General features: G+C 40.6%; 2 protein-coding genes across 8 annotated transcripts in view; one reads left to right on the forward strand and one right to left on the reverse strand.

Annotated features, from left to right (window-relative positions):
• LOC122630451 (mucin-5AC) overlaps positions 1–9,413 on the forward strand; it is a 186,260-nt gene extending 176,847 nt beyond the window's left edge. For 5 of the 7 annotated variants that reach the window (XM_043814956.1, XM_043814974.1, XM_043814946.1 and 2 more), the window contains 10 exons: positions 421–2,340; positions 2,444–4,648; positions 4,772–5,086; positions 5,241–5,307; positions 5,436–5,857; positions 5,942–7,945; positions 8,016–8,138; positions 8,231–8,397; positions 8,528–8,742; positions 8,840–9,413. In XM_043814956.1, coding sequence (XP_043670891.1) covers positions 439–2,340; positions 2,444–4,648; positions 4,772–5,086; positions 5,241–5,307; positions 5,436–5,857; positions 5,942–7,945; positions 8,016–8,138; positions 8,231–8,397; positions 8,528–8,742; positions 8,840–9,261 — 7,842 coding nt within the window. In that variant the 5' untranslated portion in view covers positions 421–438 and the 3' untranslated portion in view covers positions 9,262–9,413. The remainder of the gene's footprint in view (positions 1–420; positions 2,341–2,443; positions 4,649–4,771; positions 5,087–5,240; positions 5,308–5,435; positions 5,858–5,941; positions 7,946–8,015; positions 8,139–8,230; positions 8,398–8,527; positions 8,743–8,839) is intronic. The other 2 variants (XM_043814991.1, XM_043815000.1) reach the window with 2 other exon arrangements.
• A 6,380-nt stretch (positions 9,414–15,793) lies between these two features.
• LOC122630551 (disks large 1 tumor suppressor protein-like) overlaps positions 15,794–22,274 on the reverse strand; it is a 263,281-nt gene continuing 256,800 nt past the window's right edge. The window contains 6 exon segments of the mRNA XM_043815157.1: positions 15,794–17,944; positions 18,049–18,140; positions 18,260–18,369; positions 18,513–18,685; positions 18,836–18,985; positions 20,910–20,951. Of these exon segments, the coding sequence (XP_043671092.1) occupies positions 17,835–17,944; positions 18,049–18,140; positions 18,260–18,369; positions 18,513–18,685; positions 18,836–18,985; positions 20,910–20,951 (677 nt within the window). The 3' untranslated portion in view covers positions 15,794–17,834.

Raw genomic sequence — 22,274 nt, forward strand, 5'->3', positions numbered from 1 at the left:
AATAACTTCGAATTCAATTAATAACAAGAGATCCCTCACGAACGACGAACGGTATTACGAAAGAGGAGAGGGAGAGAGAGAGAGAGAGAGAGAACAACGAGGGTGGTTGGTTTGCGAGAGGGGAGATATTATAACGGACAAATACAAGACAATGAAGATTAATGTTTCGGCCTCGTTCTCTTCCCCTTGGTTTCTCTCGGTACCTCTCGTGCGAACGAACCTTTTGCTAATCTCCGAGGACAGTGCTCTCTCTCTCTCTCTCTCTCTTTGTTTCTCTCTTTTTTCTCTCTTCCTCTTTCTCTCTCAAGTCCAAGGACGTAATTGTGTCACGTCAATGCTATTATCAGCACTGGTACGACGATGGTAACGACGATCATCGTAGGATCTGTACATATGTAGGATCGTTTGGATATTTTTCAGATTAGCAGTCGGCGTGACATGGATGTGAGCTTCACGAACGTGTTGGAGGGGGCTCGTCAGTACTTCCAGGGACTGCCTGTACCCAGTGCAAGCGCGATACCGTCGGAGGATCACAATCATCCAACTTCGTCGACGAATTCGGCCTCGTCGGCGTCCACGTCTCACGATCATGGCGTGGCTTCTTCTTCGGTGGCTCCGCCACCAGCACCGCCGTCCTCGGCGTCGACGCCGTCGGTGGTTAATCAAGAAACAACGCGTTACTCCAGTGACGTCGGTCAGTCCTCGTCTACCGAAAACGGAAGCTCCAGTTCCGGTCCGTTTTGGAATCCATCGGTGGAGCCGTATCCACCGCAACCAACTAGAGTGGAGGTACCGGATACCAGGCCGGGCGACGAGAGTTCCGAACCGAGTTCCTCGTCTCCTGGTACAGTGGTCACCTTAACTGAAATGCAGCCCTCCAGTCATCGATCCTCCGCAACATCCAACTTTCAACAGCAACAACAACAACAACAACAACAAAAGCAATCGTCCGTATCTTCCGCGTCCACCGATCAACACTCGTCCCATCAGACCATAGCTACGACTACCTCGAGTTCACCCAGATTGCATCAGATGCAACCACCTCAAAGAGATCATTCTCCGGAACCTGTTTATCAACAACTCAATAGTATCAGTAGAACGTCATTCGCCACCGTCGAGATTTTAGCGACGTCTCATACGACGTCTCATCCGAATTATCAAAACGCGAACGATCGACAGTCTCAAAGCGGTACGGCCATCGTCGCTCAAAGAACTCAATACTATCCGAGATATCATCACCCGGACATTACGAAGAGCGCGCCGGCGCCGTTCTCGCAAAATTCCGTCTATCAATCTGCCAACGTGGCGGTGACCACAGCCGGAAGCGTTCAACAACCGGCTACGAGGCCAACGCCGGTCGAACAGAGCAGTGTGCTCGTTCATGGACAAGATCAGCAACGAGTGCCGAGCTCTTCTTACGGATCCAGCGTGCAAACTCCGTCGAGTGGATCGACGATTTACGGATCGTCTCAGAATTATCGCGTAAGTGGGCAGCTTCAGCAAACTCGGCCGGTTGTTGTTAATCCGACGGTCGACGAACGAATCAGGCCGACGGCTCAACACGGTATCGACGGAACTAGCGCGTCTTCGTCATCCTCCAACTCCTCCTGCTCCAACTCTAACAACTCCTCTTCGGGGAACCCTTGTACTTCGGCAAATCCACCTTGCAATCCGCGTCACGGATCCAGTCACATTCCTTCGTCGCCTCAGAATCTTCCGGCGCACATTCCTTCTCCGCATCTTCCCTCCGCAGCTTCCTCCGTTCACGGACAACACCCTCAGCAACAACAGCAGCAAGGCCAACAACATCACACTCGAATAAATCCTTCCCCTCACTCGGCCAATCCGAACGCCTACACCGCTCGCACGATCCTCTCGCAGAGCGGACCGTCGCCATCCTCCTCGTCGTCTTCGTCGTCGAACCATCCGCAACAGATGATACCTCCTACGGGCTTAAGCGGTTATCACCCGATAGCTTCGCCTCACGAGCCACCTCGTCACGCCACCCCATCGCCTCACAGACAATCTCCTCACGTATCGACGCTTCACAATCCTCACGCCTCCTCTCCTCATCCTACACCGTCGCCCCACACCGCCTTCCAACCGCATTCGCCGACTTACCCACCTCCTCCACCGCCGGCCAGGTCTACGCCACACTCCTACAGCGTGCCGGCGACGTCTCAGCACTATCAGAATGCCGGATACAACGCTAGTCCTTACGCGCCGCCACCTCAGTCTTCGTACCATTCCTTTCAGAAGAGTCCGCAGCAGCAGCAGCAGCAACAGCAGCAACAACAGCAGCAGCAACAGCAGCAGCAGCAGCAGCAGCCGCTGTCGCAGGTAAGAACGATTTGCGCGTTTACGGGGAGACACGGCACCGTCTCGCTTCTATCCTCTTCGTCCTTTTTAACCACCTTTCTTCTTTTTCATTCGCGATCCTCAGTCGCACGGGAGTTACTACTCCCAACCGAATAGATCTCACAGCCAGTCGTACGTCCAACCAACTCCGATGGGTGCACCGCCTCAACCGATTTGTCCCGGTGGAGCGAATAGCAACGGTGGCTTGAGCTACCAGCAGAACAAAGCCGTGATGTACAACGGTGCGGACTCGAAAAGGGGTCCGGCGGAAATCGCTGGGAGCTACGCTTCTTACCGATCATCCTCGACGAGCGTGCAGAGAAGCAACAACACGCACAATCTGCCACCGATCGCCGCCTTGTCCTCCTATCATTCCAACAAGAGAGAAACGGGGAGTAAAGTGCAATCGATCCAACGACGAGTGCATTCGATCGGAACGACGAACAAAGTCCCTGTCGTGACACCACCCAGCTCGGTTATGGTTCTTCCCCAAAGGATTCCGGATTATCCTTCGGTCCCTGCGCCAATGAATCACGCGATACCGGTTAATGGGAGAACAACCAGCTCGGTCAACTCTACCTACGCTGGCAGATACGCTAACCAGCAAAATTATCCGGCTTACGCGACCACCATCGCGCCCAGTCACCACGGTAGCAATTCCTCGAGTAACACCTCGGTGACGTCCATCGGTGCCACGGTCCGATCTTCCGTTCCGGCTCCTCCGGTACACGCCTATCAGTCTTCCGACGCGACCGCCCACTTGGGATCCTATCATCACACCGTCAGAACTGCGGAGAGTTATCCGTACAAGGAACAATCCTATCAAAATTCCTCGGCACCGATGGTACCTGCTGTTCCAGGTACACCCTTACCGGCACCGCCACCGCCGCAGACCAACGGAATCAGAAAAAGAGAGTCTCCGCTCGATCTGTCCGTGAAAACCGTGAAGACGTCCGCGGACTCGACCGCGCAAGACGATCTCGAGGCTTCTTCCACGGACAAGCACGCGAGTAGTTTGAATCTGACGTCGGCGCCGACGATGTCGAGGAGTAGCAACGGTGCCAGAAGCATGGCTCCACCACCGGCTATTCAATCCTTAGCGCCACCACCCATTGCTTCTTACTCCAATTACGACGCCAGAGTCTCGACCCGTGGCGTCAGGAGCAGCTCGTCCGTTCCTTCCGTATGTCCTCGAACGTCGACACCGCAGACTGTGTGCGCGCCGAAGGTCGACTTCTTGCCGGATTTCAATTCGACCCCGCTTCGACAACATCACGCTCCGCCGCCGCACGACAGTCCGATCCGTAGAAATACGGGTCAACAACTGTACGGGCCGCCGCCACCGCCACCGCCGCCTCAAGCGCCGTTGCCCTCGCAGTATACGAACAACGCTGCTCCACTGCCTCATATGTCTACGTTCCAGAAGAGTTCACTGCCCGCAACGCCGGTATACGACGGCAGCCCGGCACCACCACCACCACCACCACCACCGCCGTCTTCGTCGACGTCTTCGTCGTCTTACCTACCGCCCAACGATTCCTCGAGGTCTTCTTCTAGATATCCCGTGGTGGATCCCTCGAGAATGGGCCCGACGACACTGCCCCTGCAAGAATATCCTTCCGACCCCAGCAAGTATTATTTAGACGCGAGAAACAAGTTCGGTTCACCGACTCAGAAAGATCATCGTCCTACCATCAAAAGATCCGGTGAAACCGTTTACTCTGGAACCGCTCCAAACAAGCAGCCTAGGTTGGATACTTGGAGAATAGCCATCGACAAGCAGATCGAGCAGAAACTCTCGACGGTCAGGTCGCCTCACGAGCAACAGAAGAGACAAGAAATGAGTTTGCCCGTTGCCATGCCGAATGGTACCTTGATAGCACCTAGTACTTACGAGCAGAGATCGGACAATGGTTATTCGTCGTCGGAGTCTTTGAGGTATCAACAAGCTTACTGTGATAAAAGGAATTACCCGGAGCCGAAGATGGCACGTACCTCTCCGCCGTATAATCACCCACCTATCTCGAAAGCAACGAACGTACACGCGTTACCCCAGCAAGTCAATAGTCAGACATCTTATTCGAATTATAGACAGAATCAGAGAATGGCTTGTCCTCCGGTTAGTGCGATGGCTACGCCTCCGGTCGATCAGCCGAGCAACACGGGCGCGGATAAACGAGTTTTGAGCTTGTTGAGGAATAGTCTCGAGAACAAACAGCAGAGGGAAGAACAGTTGAACAGTCAACAACCTATTTTGGTGAATCACAATCAACAGAGCTTTCAAAACAAGGTATGCATTGTCGTTTGTATTTCGTTTATATAATGAACGTTGTTCCGTGTTATCGCCTCGTCCTTTCATTCTTTCTTTTCTTTTCTTTTTTATCTCTTTTCTCTTTGTATTTTTATCGAATAGGTCGTCGCCCCAGTGGAGCCTAAAACGAACATAGGGAGACACAATTTATCGCCGTTTACGGCGGCCAGTTTGTTGGAACGGAACAGCAACACGCCGCCGCATTACAAGTTCCATGTGCCGCGAGCCGTAGACTCGATCACTCAAGAGGCCCCCCGTAGTATGTACGCTTCGCGAGTAAATTCATCTGCCACGCTACCTGGCAAAGAAGCTCTCTTGGGACCTCGGGGAGCCGAGAATCAAATTCACCGTGACAAGGATGACGGGCTTGCGGCCATATTGGCCGCGAAAATCAGGACAAAAGCGGAACTTAAACAGGTGAGGTATATCGCGACTGGTCTACTCGGATTTACCCGGGTTAACACCTTTCGATACGTATTTTCGTTTTATTTAATAATCTTGACGCGTTTCTCTCGGGTATGATGGTACACTTGTTTAAGCTGTTTAAGAAGATATTACTATATCGAATTAGGTCGGCACCGGACAGTTCTTGGCAAAACCCGTGGTTCCTTCTCAAGATGTGTCCTCTACGCCAAAAGGTAAGAATTATTATTCCTACCTGGACGGAAAAGAGTTGGTTTAATTCTTTTCTCTCTCTCTCCCTCTCTCTCTCTCTCTCTTTTTTTCTCCAATCGAACGCTCCTAACAATCGAATAATATATTCCAGAGCTCGATAGCGCGGCCTCGACGTCGACTCCACAGTCGGGCTCGTCCGCGGGCAGCCCACCGAAATTGACTCGCGAAAAAGCGGCCTGTCTGCCACCGAGAAGACGTTTGTTCTCGAGAACGGAAGAAGAGAATATGCCGGTCGCTGCTGCGACGACGGTACCCGTGTCAACCCCAACTCCAGCAGTTGCCTCAACGGTACCACCACGTGCCAGTGGTTTTAGAAGTTCCTCCGAGACCTCGGTCTTTGACTTCAGAGAGAGCGATTCCGAGGGTGAGATGCCGGTGTTGGAGCGTCAAACCCTCGAGGAAATGAGAAGAGACAGGAAGCAGTTGTCGAAGGTTCAACCTCCTATTCCCTTGAACGATGCCATGTGCATGAACATGGCCTCGTCCATGGATCTCGTGAAAATCGAGCTTAAGGTAATAAATCCCGAAAATCCATAAAATCTATTTGACGGAATCACGAACGTTAATCCTATTGTCGCTTATAATGATCGTCTCTAGGAGAACGAGAAGATCAACGAGGTGGATCCATTCTGGGCGGTAACCTGCGACAAGTTTATGGAACAGTTGAGAGCAGGCGATGTTGTGAAGAAACGTGGACGAAAAAAGAAACTCGATGGAACCTCTTCGAAGATGGATGATACTGGTAACGATAGTAGCAAGGAGTCCGACCTTAATACCAACGACGCGACCACTGACATAAAGATCAAAATAGAGGACATCAAAAAGGAGGTGCAGGATGTGGTGGAAGCGGTTGTCGATGAAAAGGTCGAGACCGCGGAAAGCAGCAAGGAGGATTTGAAATCACCCGTTTCGATGAAGATACAGGTCGTCGAAGAGGAGAAGGTTCTCGTCGAAGTCGAGGCGAAGGAAAATGAAAGGAGAAATTCCGGTGACGATTCCGACGAGGTGCCATTGATCAAGCGAGCAACGAAAAAGAAATCGAAGAAGGAGGATAGCGATTGCGAGGAAGAAATCGTTTGTAGAAAGAGGAGAGTCCGAAGGGGTAGTAGGATCAAATTGGCTTCGTCCAGTGGTAGCGAATCCTCCAGCGAGGAAAGCGACGTTAGTACGGAATACGGGCATGGTTCCTCGGTCGCCGACAGACTCCGAGCGAGGAAAAGGTCTGGGAATGGCGGAGAAAACGAGGGCATGAAGTTACGTTCGAGGGACACGACGCCGCAGAAGAATAAGACGGAAAAGGAAATGAAATCGTCGTCTACCTCCAAGACCGTACCTTCGTCTCGAAAAGTGAAACCCAAGCCACTGTTCGGCGACGGTAGCGATTTCAGGCCAGGCTGGGAGGAAGAGGTATACGTTTACAAGAAATCGTTGAGAATGCCGACCAGACTGATCACCGTCTCGAAACCTTCGAGATTTCATAGGCTATCGACGTCTCTTCCCGATTTGGATCCCGGCTCGCCAGCTTTATCGGTCTCCATGGATAGTTCGGACGTTTGCTTAGGTAGAAAGAGACTCGTTGACAGCGACATAGAGTCCGAGTATAGTTTCAGTATTACTGGCCTTGGTAGTAAGATAGACGACGAAGAAGCGACTTCCTCCACGACGATATCTTGTCCCCCGAAGACGACGACGACGAAACAAACCAGATTGGAAAACAATTCTATCGTAGACGTGCTCGTGCAAAAAGTCGGCACCGGTAAAAAGGACTCGAAGAGGAAACTACAGAAGGAAAAGTCCGAAAAGGGAACGAAGATCCTTCAAAAGGGTAACAACGAACCCGAACTGCTCCCAACGCCGAGTCTCACTCCTCTCCTTGCCTCGGAAGCTCCTAAAACCCCGAAGGGCAAGCCGTCGCCGATTAAGAACAAACCTTTGAAGCCGATCAAAGTTTCGGATTCGTTCCTTTTGGGATATTTCCGTAAAGAGACGGTTAACAATTTCCGCGATACCTTCAAGAACAATCACGCGATACCGAACGAGTTTTCGACGTTCGTTTTGAATAGTAGAACGAGAACGGAGACGCGCGTTCTGAAGAAACAGACCACTATCAGAGAAGTATTCGGCGAGGACAGACCAGCGTCCGCTCCCCCTATGCAAAATCATGGCGATACTTCCCAAGACGATGATTCTCAAAACGAAGCCATGGAAAATACATTAGGAAAGCCTCGTACGTTGAAGCAAAAGGTAGTGTCCAGATTGAAAAACGCGAGTATCCTAAGAAGTCACAAGGCAATCGTCAATTCGAAAAGACATTTACTCATCGCTAAGAGAAGAAAGGATCTTCTGAAGTCTTTGGCCGAGAAGAAGTTGAAGCGCGTTAAAAAGGAAACGGAAGTCGAAGTGACGAAAGAAGCGAACGATACGCAGGAAGCTGAGAATAACGAGATAGAGGACGAGAATAACGAGTCCGAGGTACCGAGCAAAAAGAAGTTAAAACTTCGAACCGGTAGGCGGAAATTCCGTTCTGGATTCGACTATGTTAGGAAGAAAAAGAGACCCTTGAAAAAGGATGACGCAGCAGCACCCAAGGAAAGAAAAAGAGTATGTAGATCTTTTTGGTCGACTTTCGTAAGATCGATTTGCAAGAATGATCATTAATCTTTTTTCGCAGCAGATATTGTCAAGACCGAGTCCAGAATGTGTTGCGGACATTCAGTCGGAGATCAGGACGTGGGTCATTAAAAAGGGCGTTGGAGAAACTATTTTACATCGCGCCGCCAGACTCGGTCACACGGTGAGTCAACGTTTTTCTCTTGCGATCTTATTTCGTTCGTCCGTCCGTGGAGTTCTCTTTTTTTCAAACTTTTCATAAACGCGTCGATGCAGGATGTGACAGCCTACTGCTTAGAGAAACTCAACAGTGCACCGAGCCCGAAGGACAACGCGGGTTATACGCCACTCCACGAGGCATGCTCGAGGGGTCATTTGGAAATCGCCAAACTTTTGCTCGCTTATGGCGCGAATGCCAGCGAAAGTGCGAACGGAGGAATAAGGTTGGTAGAGACGTGAACTATGCGTCGAAACAAAAAATGAAGAAAAACAAAAAATATGTATATGTATATGTATATATCGTAATATGAAACGGTCGTTTGATCGAACGACATTCGTCGTGCGTTATCACAGACCACTTCACGAGGCTGCGGAGAGCGGTTCAACGGAGTTGGTGCGATTACTTTTATCGTACGGTGCCGATCCTCTACTAGCTACGTATTCCGGGCAAACACCATTGATGTTGGCGGTGGAAACCGAAGCTTACTCGATTCTCGAGCAACACTTGGACGACATCCAGGGACATAGCAGTACGCCTTGGTCGTTCGGTGGACCTGCTTCGATCTTTGGTAAGTAGACTAACCGACTCTTTCGTTATTTCATCGAGACTCTTAAAGAATATTCGACTCTAATCGAAAAGCGTTTTTTTTTTCCCTTCCTCCATAGACCCGGAAGAAACCGGATATAATCCTCTGAGCGATCCACCTATGGATAGCCCGGAACCTGAACTCGAGGAGATAGAAATGGAGGTGAGCGATGTGAACCTACCGGTCTTATTTTCTCTTGCCAATGATTCGGACAAGTGGGTGCTCCTTCAAGATTTAATGGCAGCTCTCAGGATAAAGAGTCGCGATGCTCTCTTGCGTCAAGTGAATCCAAAGGCACATACCGGACCACCGGCTATTGCTCATCGCGACGTCATGAGAGAACTTAAACTTCCTGATTTCTTAGAACAGTCTCGATGTTGTCATCTATTAAGCGGCGGCGAGAAGATCAACGTCCGCGGATCGAAGGTGACGCTGATTAAGTACAACGAGAGGGTTAAGTCATTGTTAAACGTCGAAAAGGTGCTAATAAGTCTCAGGTGACAGGAGCCACCGCTGAGGGGAAGGGATTCTCCTCAGGAAAGACCATCCACATCCTTTTCTTCTTCTTCTTCTTCTTCTTCTTCCTCTTCCTCCTCTTCGTCCTCCTCCTTCCTTGCAAGCAAATATAATCCGTCAAGAAAAAACGAAAACAAGACTTCCGATTCTACGAAGGAGACGAAGAAAAATCCGAATGGACGACAGAAGATTCGTGGATCGAATCCCAAAGAAGCACGTTAATTATTGAGAGCTGTAAACGACTTTATTAATATGTGATATCGCTTTCCTTAGCCTCTTAATTATTGATATTGATGGCGGAGTAAGCTGAACAAACAACAAACAATAAACAACAACAACAATTACTACTACGATAACAACAACAACAACAACAAACACCCATTTGAGATTAGAGTTAAGAAGGCGTGTGAATATATTCTATTGACATAAACGATCGGAGACGCTTGATATCGGACTCTCTATCCGAACGTTCGAACCGGAGGCAACAAATTACGGCGACCTGTGACATTGTATTAGTAGTATATTTATTCGGGTATACGCGAGCGCGCGTAGTATGCCCATAGAACGATCATATTTTATTAATAGCCAGATAAATGTAAATGGTCGATTTCGAATATCGACGAACCTCTTGGGTCATATTCTTTCTTTTACGAGAGAATCGGCGATCGAAGAATGCGATTTACTTTTTAACGAATTAACGACAGTCCCTGCTTATGGTAATAATTGATTGAGTGAGTACTTATTTTTGCGTGTATGTGTGTGTGTGTGTGTGTGTGTGTGTGTGTGTGAGAGAGAGAGAGAGAGAGAGAGAAAGAAATAGGTAAGAGTGAAAGAGAATGAACATTGAATGGGACAGCGTTTTCTATCGTGCTCTACGAGGTTTTCGTCGAGATAAATAGAAAAAAAGAAAAGAGAGAGAGAGAGAGAGAGAGAGAGAGAGAGAGAGAGAGAGAGAGAGAGAGAAAGATAGAGAGTGAGAGAGAGAGAGAGAGAGAGAAAAAGAGAAAAATATATAAGTAATTCGATTTATATAAAACGTGCAATGATCGAAATATAATACTGGCAGAGTTTTATGGCAGCTTAAAGTTCATAGGAAACTATAATAATTATAAAAGCTTCGATTGTTAAAGAGATATTCGACCGAAACTTCGTATAGAACGAACTTTGCGTTATAGACACACTCGACGATATTGTTTCGTGTCCGTAACAACGCGCGGCGTGTTTCATTGTTGGTCGATATGGGAACACCGAGAAACAGTATTTTTTAGTTGGTTCTCTGATATTGACACTGCGTTCCTAAATTGTTGTTTCTTTATCCTTTTTAACGCGTCGTTGACCGTACACGAAAATTAGTGTCGATACGTAATGCGAACGTTTGAATCTAATGCGAACGACGTTACCACTTTTATTAGTTTAACTTTGTTCTTCCTCTTCTTCTTCTTCTTCTTCTTCTTCTTCTTTTCTTTTTTTTTTTTTTCTTTTTCTTTTTTGTCATCAACATCTTTTAATTCATAAATTATCTATATGTATATATATATATGTGTATGTGTATGTATATATATATATATATGTATACATATATATATATAATATAATTAATATATAATATATGTATATATCATGAAAGAAAACGTTCGCGTTTATAAACATAGAACTACGATGAGCTCTATACGTTTTTGTTATATATAAACTAGGGCACGATTTTTAGGTGCATAAAAACGCATTTATAAGTTGGGTAGTGCAATTTGAATATTTCTATCGGCTTTAATTTTATAGAATGAAAGAAAGAAAAATGTGTGGAGCCCATGTTGGATCATTGGACGATCGAATTGATTTCTGAATAACGGTATCGTGCAATAACACCGTTCACCAATAGTTCCCCCTCCCCTCCACCCTCCCCACCGTTTATTATTTATCTGGCATCAATCAATTTACAAATTCAATCGTTATTAATTTTCTAAAGGGGAAAGAATAGGGACGCAATTTTTTTTATTTGCCGATCAAAAGTTCAATGTCATTATGTGATTATTGTAAAATCATATTTGAAAGTTGTTTGCGTCCTTTCTTTTTCTTTTTTTCTTTTTTTCTTCACTTTTCTTTTCTTTTTCATTTCTTTTTTTTTTTATATCATCATTATTATGTCTCTTTCCTTGTGGATTATTTTTTTAATTAAAAAAAAAAAAAAAAGATAAAAAAAAAAGAAAAAAAATTAGATCTAAATTATTTATCGTCATGATATGTAAAAGAAAGTAAATGAGAGAGGAGGAGAGAGAGAGAACGAGAGAGCGAGAGTGAGAGAGTGAGAATGAGACAGAAAGAGAGAGAGAGAGAGAGAGAGAGAGAGAGAGCGCCTTTCGTCTATCTTTTTTTCGGACGCATAAATCAATCATCGAGCTACGTCCTTTGTTGCGTTTTCGTCATTGTATACGGATGTCAATCGTTTATGAATCAGTCTCAGGGAAAATCATAGCAACGGAGGATGCACGTATTCTGTCAGTTACTAACAAGAGACAGGATAAAGACTGGACGAGACTAAATTAGACAAATGAACGGATAGCATATAGAATGAGAGAGAGAGAGAGAGAGAGAGAGAGAGAGGCAGATAGAGCGAGAAAGCACAGTGAAACGATCGAATGGATCTCCTCCGCGCATAAACGTGTCCTATATGAATATAATAATTAATTATTTGGCAAAAGAAATTAATAAATTATAATAATCGTTTTAAATTTAATCGGTAAGACATACAAAATTTGGCCGATTTAATCGATTTAAAATGACGACGGGTCTCTTTTAATTTTAGTTAATTCTTAGTCGAAGAATATCTCTCAAGGATAAGAATTAAAGATAGAGAGGAGAGAAAGAGAGAGAGAGAAAGAAAGAGAGGAGAAAAAGAAGGAAATAGAAATAAAACATATACACACGTTCACACACAAACACATATACGTACACCCACACCCACCCACCCACACTACACACACACACACACACATATGAATGGTACGATCGATATTTGTAAATAATCGACTATTTTCAATAAACTATCTTTCGGAACGTGTAGGATCCCAGCCAACCATCCCTCTTCACTCTTTCTCATCATCCTCGCACACTCAAGATCTATAATAGCCTTTTTCCTCCTACCCCCTAACCTCCTCTTTCTCCTATTTCACCTCCATCTCCATCTCCATCTTCTACACTACTCCATTCTTCGAACCTCTTCTTCGCGTCGACTTGCAATTCTGTAAAATCGAAGGAAGGATAAAGAGGAAGTCGTGTACGTAATGTATATGTATCTTTTTAATGTAAGTAGAAGCGACAATTGTAAGTAGTCATGATAATTGTTTATAATATAGTTACGTGCTCTCGTGTATGTAATAAAAGCATACCCTGTGTTATGTAGTTTATAATCGTAAAGAAATGAACACAAACTCAAAGCGAATAATAATAATAATAATTAATAATAATAATAATAATAATAATAATAATTAATAAATAATAATAATAAATAATAAATAATAATAGTAATAATGATGATGATAATGATAATAAAAATAATAATAATAATAGTAATATTAATAATACTATTAATAATGATATAATACGCAGTGTCTCGACAATCTGCGTATGTACATAACTTCGTATACGCATGTACACGACACACACACGCATATACGTATCCACATACACATACATATACCGACATATATATACACACGCTCACGTAACACACATACATAGAGGTGTCACACTCACACATAAACAGCGATATGTACGCACGCTCGCGCATATGCATACGTACGTAAATGATTGAAAAACAACAAAAAAAAAAAAAAGAAATACACCGCGATTACTACTATTAACTTCTATAACTACAGACTATTCGCTTTTTTATTGTATTATATATACATAAAAATAGTTAACTATTGATGTACATTTTTTTAGTCGTAACGTTTCCCCTTGTAATTTATATATACATACACATACACACACATATATATACATATATACATATATATATATATATATATTTGGCAAATTTTCTGAATGTATTAACGCTGCTGCTTCGCGAAGAAAGAAGAAAAATACAAAAATGATGATTATATATGTATATATATACATGAAAACAAACACGTGTATGAATATATATATATATACATATATATGTATATATATACATATAGATATTTTATTTCTAAACTTTTAGTTCCCAATTAACGCGAGAGGTGTAAATTAGAGTTTCTCTGTGATTCGTGTAAAAATGAAAAAAAAAAAAAAAAAAAACAAAAAAAAGAAAAATTGGAGAAAGAAAAATACGAGTACTATTTGCCACTACACTGAATTTGTTCGTTGTTTCGTCGTTGTCGTCTTGAGAAAATTCGTGACGAATCGACTGACGACTTTCTTAGGAAAAGAGAAAGAAAAAAGAAGAAAAAAAAAAACCAAGAAAGAAAGAAAGAATGAATGAATGAAAGAAAACATAAAGAGCAGATAAAACTTGTGATTTTTTTCGCTAATAAACAGTAACATCTTATCCTATCGATGTAATAAAAGCAAGTATTTTTACCGATGTGTGGTTTCATTCCGTTGTCCCGTTTTAGGTATCGCTTAGGATAATTAAATAATAATAATAATAACAATAGAAACAGAGAAAGGAGAAAACTAGAAATTAGGCAAGATTCTTCAACAGGATTCGGTAAGTTTTGGGAACGAATGGATAAAGACGATGAGGAGAAGCGCAACAACAAGTGAAAATGAATAAGACGGATCGTTAAAATTGGTAAAACGTTTATTAACTATTTAAAAACGATGAAACAAGGTGAACATGAGATTGACAATTCAATAAGTAATATTATTAAATAGACTATAGAGGTGTATAATAAGTGTCGGTAGTGATTATTCTCTTAATACGTTCCTTTACATGGAGGCAGACAACTTTACTCGATTGAAGCCTGGCTCTGCAATATCTTCGGACACAACCAGCACGGAATACAGTGATACTTTTCTCCTCGACCTAGTACTTTCTTTTTCTCATCCTCTCCCTCTTTTTCTCTTTCTCACTTTATCTATCTATCTATCTATCTATCTCTTTAACTCTTGCTAGCTCTTCCCTCCCACCGTTTCAACATGTTCGCGACACTCTTCTTAACAATAATAATAATTAATAATTAATAATAATACTCTCGCGATAAACGCACATAGCTCGATACCAAATCTCCGTTCGCGCGTGTAAAAAAGAAAAGCGAACGAAAATCAGTCGCCCCTTATTACATTATTTTATTTTATTTTATTTTATTTCATCTTTTCTTTTTGTTTTTTTTTTTTTTTTCTTTTCATCTCTACGCGATAACAAAGGCTAATTGTGTTCTCTTTCTAACGATCGGCGCGTTCTACCGTTCCCGCTTCACGACGATTTTAATATGGTCGAATGGAAAAGGACCGACGTGTAATCACCGTGCATAGTCGATACAAATTATAACGTTACACGATTAATAGTTATATTACACTTAGATCGACGAACTTCGCCTTGCTTTTTTTTTTTTTTGTATTACTTTTTTATTTTTATTTTTTTATTATTTTTTTTTTTTAATAGCTTGTCTAACGACTCGATCACGCTGCTTTCGATCCTTCCTAATGTTCTACTACACCCTCACCCATTTTCTTAATTATATCGGAATTTTTTTTAGCGACGTAAGTACAGTTCGCGATCGAATATATCCTGCTTCATCTCTCTTCCTCTCCACCCTCTCTTTATCTCTCTCTCTCTCTCTCTCTCTCTCTCTCTCTCTCTCTCTCTCTCTCTCTCTCTCTCTCTATTTCTTTTTCTCTTTTTACGCGTTTATTATCTCTTTCGTTCGTTCTTATTTCGCTTCTCCTTTTCTCTTTTCTTCCCATTCTATTCGTCTCTAATAAATCCATTCTATTTATCAGTACAATCGTTAACACGATTACCGATCGATCATTCGAACGTACACGATAATATCCGAGGCAATCGGCAGGAACTTAATCATACACCGAGAAGCGTTGGTAAAGATAAATCGACGCGTCGATCTTTTAAAACTGTTAAAACTTTACTCTCTTTCCTCTCTCTCTCTCTCTCTCTCTCTCTCTCTCTGTCTCTCTCTCTTTCTCTTAATATTTTCCCTATTAATCACTTCGCGCCATTCTTCTCTTCTTCTCCTCTTCTTGTTTGCAAGTTACATTACACAAATTCCAACGGTTCATTCTGAACGTATTTAACGATCGAGAGTTTTCGCGTAGATGGATAAAATCCTTCCCATCGTTTATGTATTTCTCTCTCGATCTCATTCTCGTCCGGTATAGGTATTTACAATAATACATACCTACTATCGTAATAATAATAATTTAGTGTGGCATTTTAAATTACAATAGTATTTTCTTCTCATAAATTCATCTCGTCATCTCGTCGTCCTCTTCTTCCATCTATATAATGTTGCACATAACCCAATACTGGCTTAGTCATCTAGCTGTACAAAACATTATATATCGCTATTCTAGCATCTATAAGATTTGTCTTGTGAGGTTTAGTTTCCCTTTTTTTTTTTTTTTTCCTTTTTCTTTTTCTGTTTTCTTTCGACTTTAGAGATACGCGTAGATCCTGTAATATTCTTACTTAGAGACGAGTCACGAATATAAATTATACGCTTTCTTCCTCCCGATCATTCGTCAATTCGATATATCAATTTCTAAAATCAGATTTTGCCTTTTATAATTTCATTATTTCCATTCGTACACTACGATATTATAATTATTCACTCACGTATGTAATACATTATTATTCATGGACAAATGATCGACGGAAGAGAAGTCGATACAATTCGTCAAATCGTCAAAATCGTCAAATACGCAGTCTCATTTAATATATTTCTCAATCTACACGCATCGAATTCTCGACAATCGAAAAACGATTGCCTCGCGTATCCCTATCGAGAGAGAAAGAGACAGAGAAAAAGAAAGAGAGAGAGAGAGAGAGAGAGAGACCAATCAGCTGCGTTTCTCATTACTATTTTTTTTATTTCTTCTCTCTCTCTCTCTCTCTCTCTCTCTCACTCCTTTTCTCTCTCTTTCTCTCTCTTTCTCTCTATCGTTTTGACGTATTTTCACGTCTCTCTATAATAAGAAGCAATTATTTTCTTCTTTTTTTTTTTTTTTAACTTCTCATCTCTCCTTTTCTTTTCTTCTTCTCCTCCTCTTCCTCCTTTCTTCTTTTCCTCTTCGATTTTCGCTCTATCGCGATTAAGTACATTAAAAAATACCGCTACATCGCTCGAATATAATCGGTGAAGCTTACATAGTTTGCGTGTGGTCGATCGGAAAGTCGATGCACTTTCCCTCCTCTCCCCCTCCTCCTCCCACCACCACTCGTATATAATTTTCCTCATATCGATGATGCTTCGCATCCGTCTCATCTTTTTTATACACTATTCGTTTCGAAGATATATTTATTTAGACCTCCTTTTCCTCCTCCTCTTATTGTTATATTCATTTTTTTTTTTTTCCTTTATTTTTTTAAAGCAGAAACCCCTACTATACGACAATGCTGTGCGTATTTTTTGAACGATCGTGTGACGCTTTTTTTTCTTTTTTTCTTATTTATTTATTTGTTTTTCTTTTAATAGCGAGAGAAGAAAAAAATTGTTTCGTTCGATTTCGTCGCTTAGAAAAGCGTACTCATTTGCGCTTTATTGCGAATCATCATTTGTTTTTGTCTGTGTCTGCTATATTTGTGTATGTGTGTTAGATATTTAACTGTGTGTGTGTGTATGTGTATGTGTGCGTGCGTATGCGTGTGCGTGCGTGCACGTGTACGTTTTGTTTTCAAGATCGATAAGATTAATATTAATCGTCCTATGTTGCACTTGAATAGTATTCGTAAATATCGATCGAGCCGAGTTTTACCGCAACAACAACAATACGCGGTCAATCGATTGAAATGTTACGATACATATTTCCTTCCTTTTTTTACTAGTTCTCATACAAGAGACATAACAGCAACAATAACAACGTACGCTCTTTGTCATATACATACACACGCGCACACGATCTCTCTCATTTTATTCTTCGTTCGTTCCAAACCGAGACAGGACGTCGATATTGACCGTGAAAATTTGAGCCAAGTCCTTCTTCTATTCTAAGTCAATTTATACAAATAGATTGAACGTGTATTATATGACTTATTTTTTCTTCTTTCTCCTTTTTTTTTTTCCTTTTTTTGCTATTCGTTCTTTAAAATTCTTTAAATCAATGATTTGTCGAAAAAATTTTTTTTATTCCTTGGCTTTTTCTTCTTCTTCTTCTTCTTCTTCTTCTTCTTCTTCTTCTTCAGTCAGTTCAGCTTGATTCACATTTATTACTCTCTATCTCGCTTTCTTTTTCTCCATTAGTTACAACATTGTGCTACTTAGGTGGGTGGAGGATCGTGGAGATGAGGGGAAAGGCGTTAGAGTGTTGTTACTTAATTATTTTATCAAGATGAATTAAGCTTGACGCCTTGGAGGTAGGGTCCAAGCATTGGGGCCAGGGAGGGCGTGGGGGGCAGGACGTCACAGTTGCTGATCCCTACAAGGTACCCAAATGTTGGGTCCTGATTGTTCGGCGATTACTTCCTTTACTTTAACGTAGATCTCTTCTGGCGTGTCTCCTTGTACTACGGCTGTAATAAATATAATTCAAATTATAATAAATTATTATAATTATTTATATTATAATATAATATAAATATATTGGATATAGAAAAATATGAAATAAGTTTCCTACCAGTAAAGTATTCTCCAAATTCTTGCTCCATCTTTAGAGCACGTTCGTAAGTCTTCTTAGCTTGTTCGTCGTTCATTCTCTTATTCATTTCCCTGTGAATGAAAAAAAGAAAAAAAAAAAAAAAGAATAAATACTCCTCCGTATGTGATCTATCTATCTATTTTGATAGAAAATCGATATTCCATTCAAACGAAATTTCTTTACTACTAACTTAACGGACTCGACGGACTTCGGCTTTATGAATATGGCAATAGGATAAAGTTGTGCTACTTGTAACCTCTTGATAGCATTTCCGCTGACATCAAGAATACAGTGCTTTCCCTGGGAAAAGAAAGATAGAGAAAAAAAGAAATAATAATAGTAATGATAATGATGATAATAATAGTAATATCAGAATTAGTCGACGTGTCATTGACCTTGTTACGGCAAGAAATAATAAAAGGAATCATTCGATATAATAGTACCTTCTCGGCGACCTCTCGAACAGATGCAACGGACGTTCCATAAAGATTGTCATTGTATTGTCCCGCTTCTATAAATAGGTGATTTTGAATATCTCTTTCCATTTGCTCTCTAGATGCTACGAAATGATAGTCTCGTCCGTCCACCTCGTATTCTCTTCTACTCCTCGTCGTGTCTACGAATTGTATATTTCACAGATATATAATCGTTAAATTTGATATATCAATGCGATATGCTAAGGATTTTCTTTTTTTTTTTTTCCTTGTTTAAATTTTGATATTTTTTTTGTTTAAAAAGAAAAATTTCTTTTTTTCTTTTTACTCACGAGGTACGCAGCTACCAAATTTATCAGGAAACTCGGAGATGAGATCATCGTTGATACGATCCTTAAGAGGTCCCAGGATGATGACCGGACGTGTGTACTGAATGGTGAGTTGTTGGACAGCCTCGTACGAGAGTACGTTCTCTTCGCTGCCTGTAATTGCAAGTGGCTCCTGTCAATCTAAATTCTCGACAGGGACGATCAAAACCGAAGCAGAATTAATTCTGTTAGCCAAACCTCGCTTCCTCGTTAAATCCGATTTTTCAGGGGGAAAAAGAAAACAAAACAACAAAAATGGAGACAAAAAAGAAACGAAACGAAACGTAAAACAAACCGTGTGTCCGTGTGTGTATAAGCGTTGAAAGCCGTTCATCATACGAATATCTCTTCATTTTTATCTTTCTACTTTTATATTTATTTATTTTATTTTGATCATTATTTCGTTCATTACGGATACTCGTTATTTTTAATTGCACAGCTGCGCGCTAGCGTCAATTCTTTTTTTTTTTTTTTTTTTTTTTTTTTTTTTTATATATATATATATATATTTCATTTACTTTCTTTTCTAATAAACGGGCCAAGTCCATGCTTCGGCAACTGAATAATACAGAAAGCGGAAAAAAGAGCTAAGCCAGCTTAGAAAACTATTTTAAAAATAGCTACAATCGGAATAACGCGTCAAGGATGAGTTAGTATATAATGTATAAATTTGTGTATGTGTATATATATATATATATCTATTTATTTATTTATTTATATATACATATACATCTAATAGCTCTATTTCTAAATAGGATTTACATTTGCTATTTGTATATATGTTCGTGTCTACATTGTACGTTTGCTTTCAATCTAATTGTAAGATTGACGTCACTTCTTGGTGAGTAAGAATTTCAAATGAATTCGCAGAAGGATACGATGTATCTTGGGAAATAGTATAAAATTAGAAAAGGTTCAACGAACCTCACCTCACGAAATGACGTCTTTCACATAATTTCGGTAGCCAACGATCTTGCCCCTAAAATTTTTCCATGTGAGAGAATTAGTTGCAGCGTTAAAAAAAATAAAAAAAAAAAAATAAAAATAAAAAAAGAAACGAAGACTAAGGATAATAACAAAAAAGCACACGTGTCGCGACTGTCGTAATTGCGCGAAGCGTATCGTCGTTTTAGAAGGCAGTATTTATTATATTACGGTTCAGTTATTAGAAGGTATCCGGAGGAGAGTGAGAGAACAAAAAAAAACAAAGGGATCAAAATCAATTCCAAATTTCGAATTAGTCGTCCTACGATCTATGGTTCTAAAGTTTTACACTCCTGCTCACACTTTTTTTCTTACTCTTGTTTTCGTTCTTTTTTTTTTTTCTTTCTTTTCTTTTTTTTTTTTTTCTTTTGCTTTTGTTTTTTCCCTTCGAAATTTCTCAAGAAAACTTTCCCCTCTCAATTTTCTTTCTCAACTTACAAAGTTCGTCACAATTTTCATCATCAACGTACTCCTTTTCCAGATAAACTAATGTCAGTTCTTCCATATAGGGCAGTTCAACGCGATACAAAATTTCTCTACTCCCTGCGACGCAAGACAAATCTTGAATGAATAAAACAGAATGGGAAACATTTTTATGAATGAGAATAAGATGCGGATGAATGGATGATGACGAAACGATATCCAACGAGGACGATGACGAGGACGATGACGTAACTTAGAATCATCGAATGATGATCTAAATCGAATATAAAACTATCGATTTTTATGATCGCGATATTTTTTCGATAAATAATAATGTAGAACATTTTAATGATAATATATATCGTCGATATAAATTTTTTGTAAAAATATAAATCGTTTATATTTTATAGAACGGTTAACGCGCCAATGAATGTGTGTTATGTTCTTGTTAATCAATGGTAAACGAGTAAACGTGAAATAAAGGATAATAGAAGTGGGAATAAGAGATAGATAGATAAAGGAAAAGAAGACAGAGAATAAGTGAGGAATATAAATAAAAGTGAATGAGAGAAGGAGGAGGAAAAGATATAGAGAGAAACAACACACAGAGGACCAAGAGAGACGTGATTACCTTCAGTGTTAGTGTCGTCCTGGGTGTAGCACAGCATGAATGCTAGAACATAACAAGTTGAATATTTCAGTATACATTGCGTACTAATAAGCTGCCGTTAATTATAACTAAGGTTAATTAAGCGTTAAAGCACCAAATTCTCCATTCTAGTCTTTCTATAATCAATCGTTTTTTTTCTTTGTTTTCTTTTTCTTTTTTTTTTTTTTTTTTTTTTTTTTTAATCGATTGATCGTTTGATTACGCCAAAAGAACGAGCTATCTTAATTAACTCGTTGTGTCCGTGATAAAGAATCTATAAACTCGAGTATTTTATTTTCTTCGGAAAATTAGTCGACATTTCTTTTTGTTTCTTTTCCTTTTTCTTATCTATCCAGATATCTTTAAAAAGGAAACGAAAATACGATACAAATTTGTAATGTTATTTCAAAGAGAAAAAAAAGTAGAAAAAAATGTAAATTTCATTTCGTTTCGATTTAATTCTAATAAAAATTATAATTTTGATTGTAGACGAAAATGTTGGATTACTAAAAGCAACGAGAAAAGCAATTACCACATGAGCATGCGCGCAAATGTATGTATGTATGTCCACACACACATATATATATATATAATATATATACACACATGTGTACATAGGACTAGGTACTATGTACTAGATATATTTAAAGTTAGCCAATTAAAAGCGAGTTTGTGCTTTAGAGGTATGCAGCATACAACGATAAAGTTTTGTGCAGCTAACTCTACTACAGGCAAAGACTAAATCATCTATTGTTTTTGTCGATGATAGATGGAAAGTTTTAAACACAAAATTTACACAACTATGTACATGTGGATAGATTATAAAAAAAAAAAAAAAGTGAGTCAAACAGAGAGATAAAAAAAAAGTTAGGATATGAGAGTGAATTGGATTTTTTTTTCTTTATTATTATTATTATTATTTTCTTGTTTTTATTTATTTATTTATTTATTTATTTATTTTTTTTTTTCCTTTAAACTCATTGAAGATACTTACGCGTAGGATCGGTTTCATTCTCAGGTGTTGTGGGCGACCCTACATAAGCAGGCAAAAACAAAACACATGTCACGTTTTTCACATCGTCAAAACACAAAAGCACATTCTGGAGTTAGGTGAATAGTAGAGTATCGTCGAGTCTGTTCTTACATAAGATCATTTCTTTTCTTTTCCTTTTCCTTTTCTTTTTTTCCTTAACTCTATTCCATATACGTATATCAGGAATTAATTTATTGTTACAGGAAGGATATACATTCTGCAAAATTGACTTTTGTCATTTGCTCGTTAATTCATTTAAAAAGGGGGAAGATAAAAGAAATTCGAGAAAATAACGTTCAAGTTTACAAGATACT

The sequence above is a fragment of the Vespula pensylvanica genome, chromosome 1, assembly GCF_014466175.1.
Source record: "Vespula pensylvanica isolate Volc-1 chromosome 1, ASM1446617v1, whole genome shotgun sequence".
Classification (NCBI taxonomy): Eukaryota; Metazoa; Arthropoda; class Insecta; order Hymenoptera; family Vespidae; genus Vespula; species Vespula pensylvanica.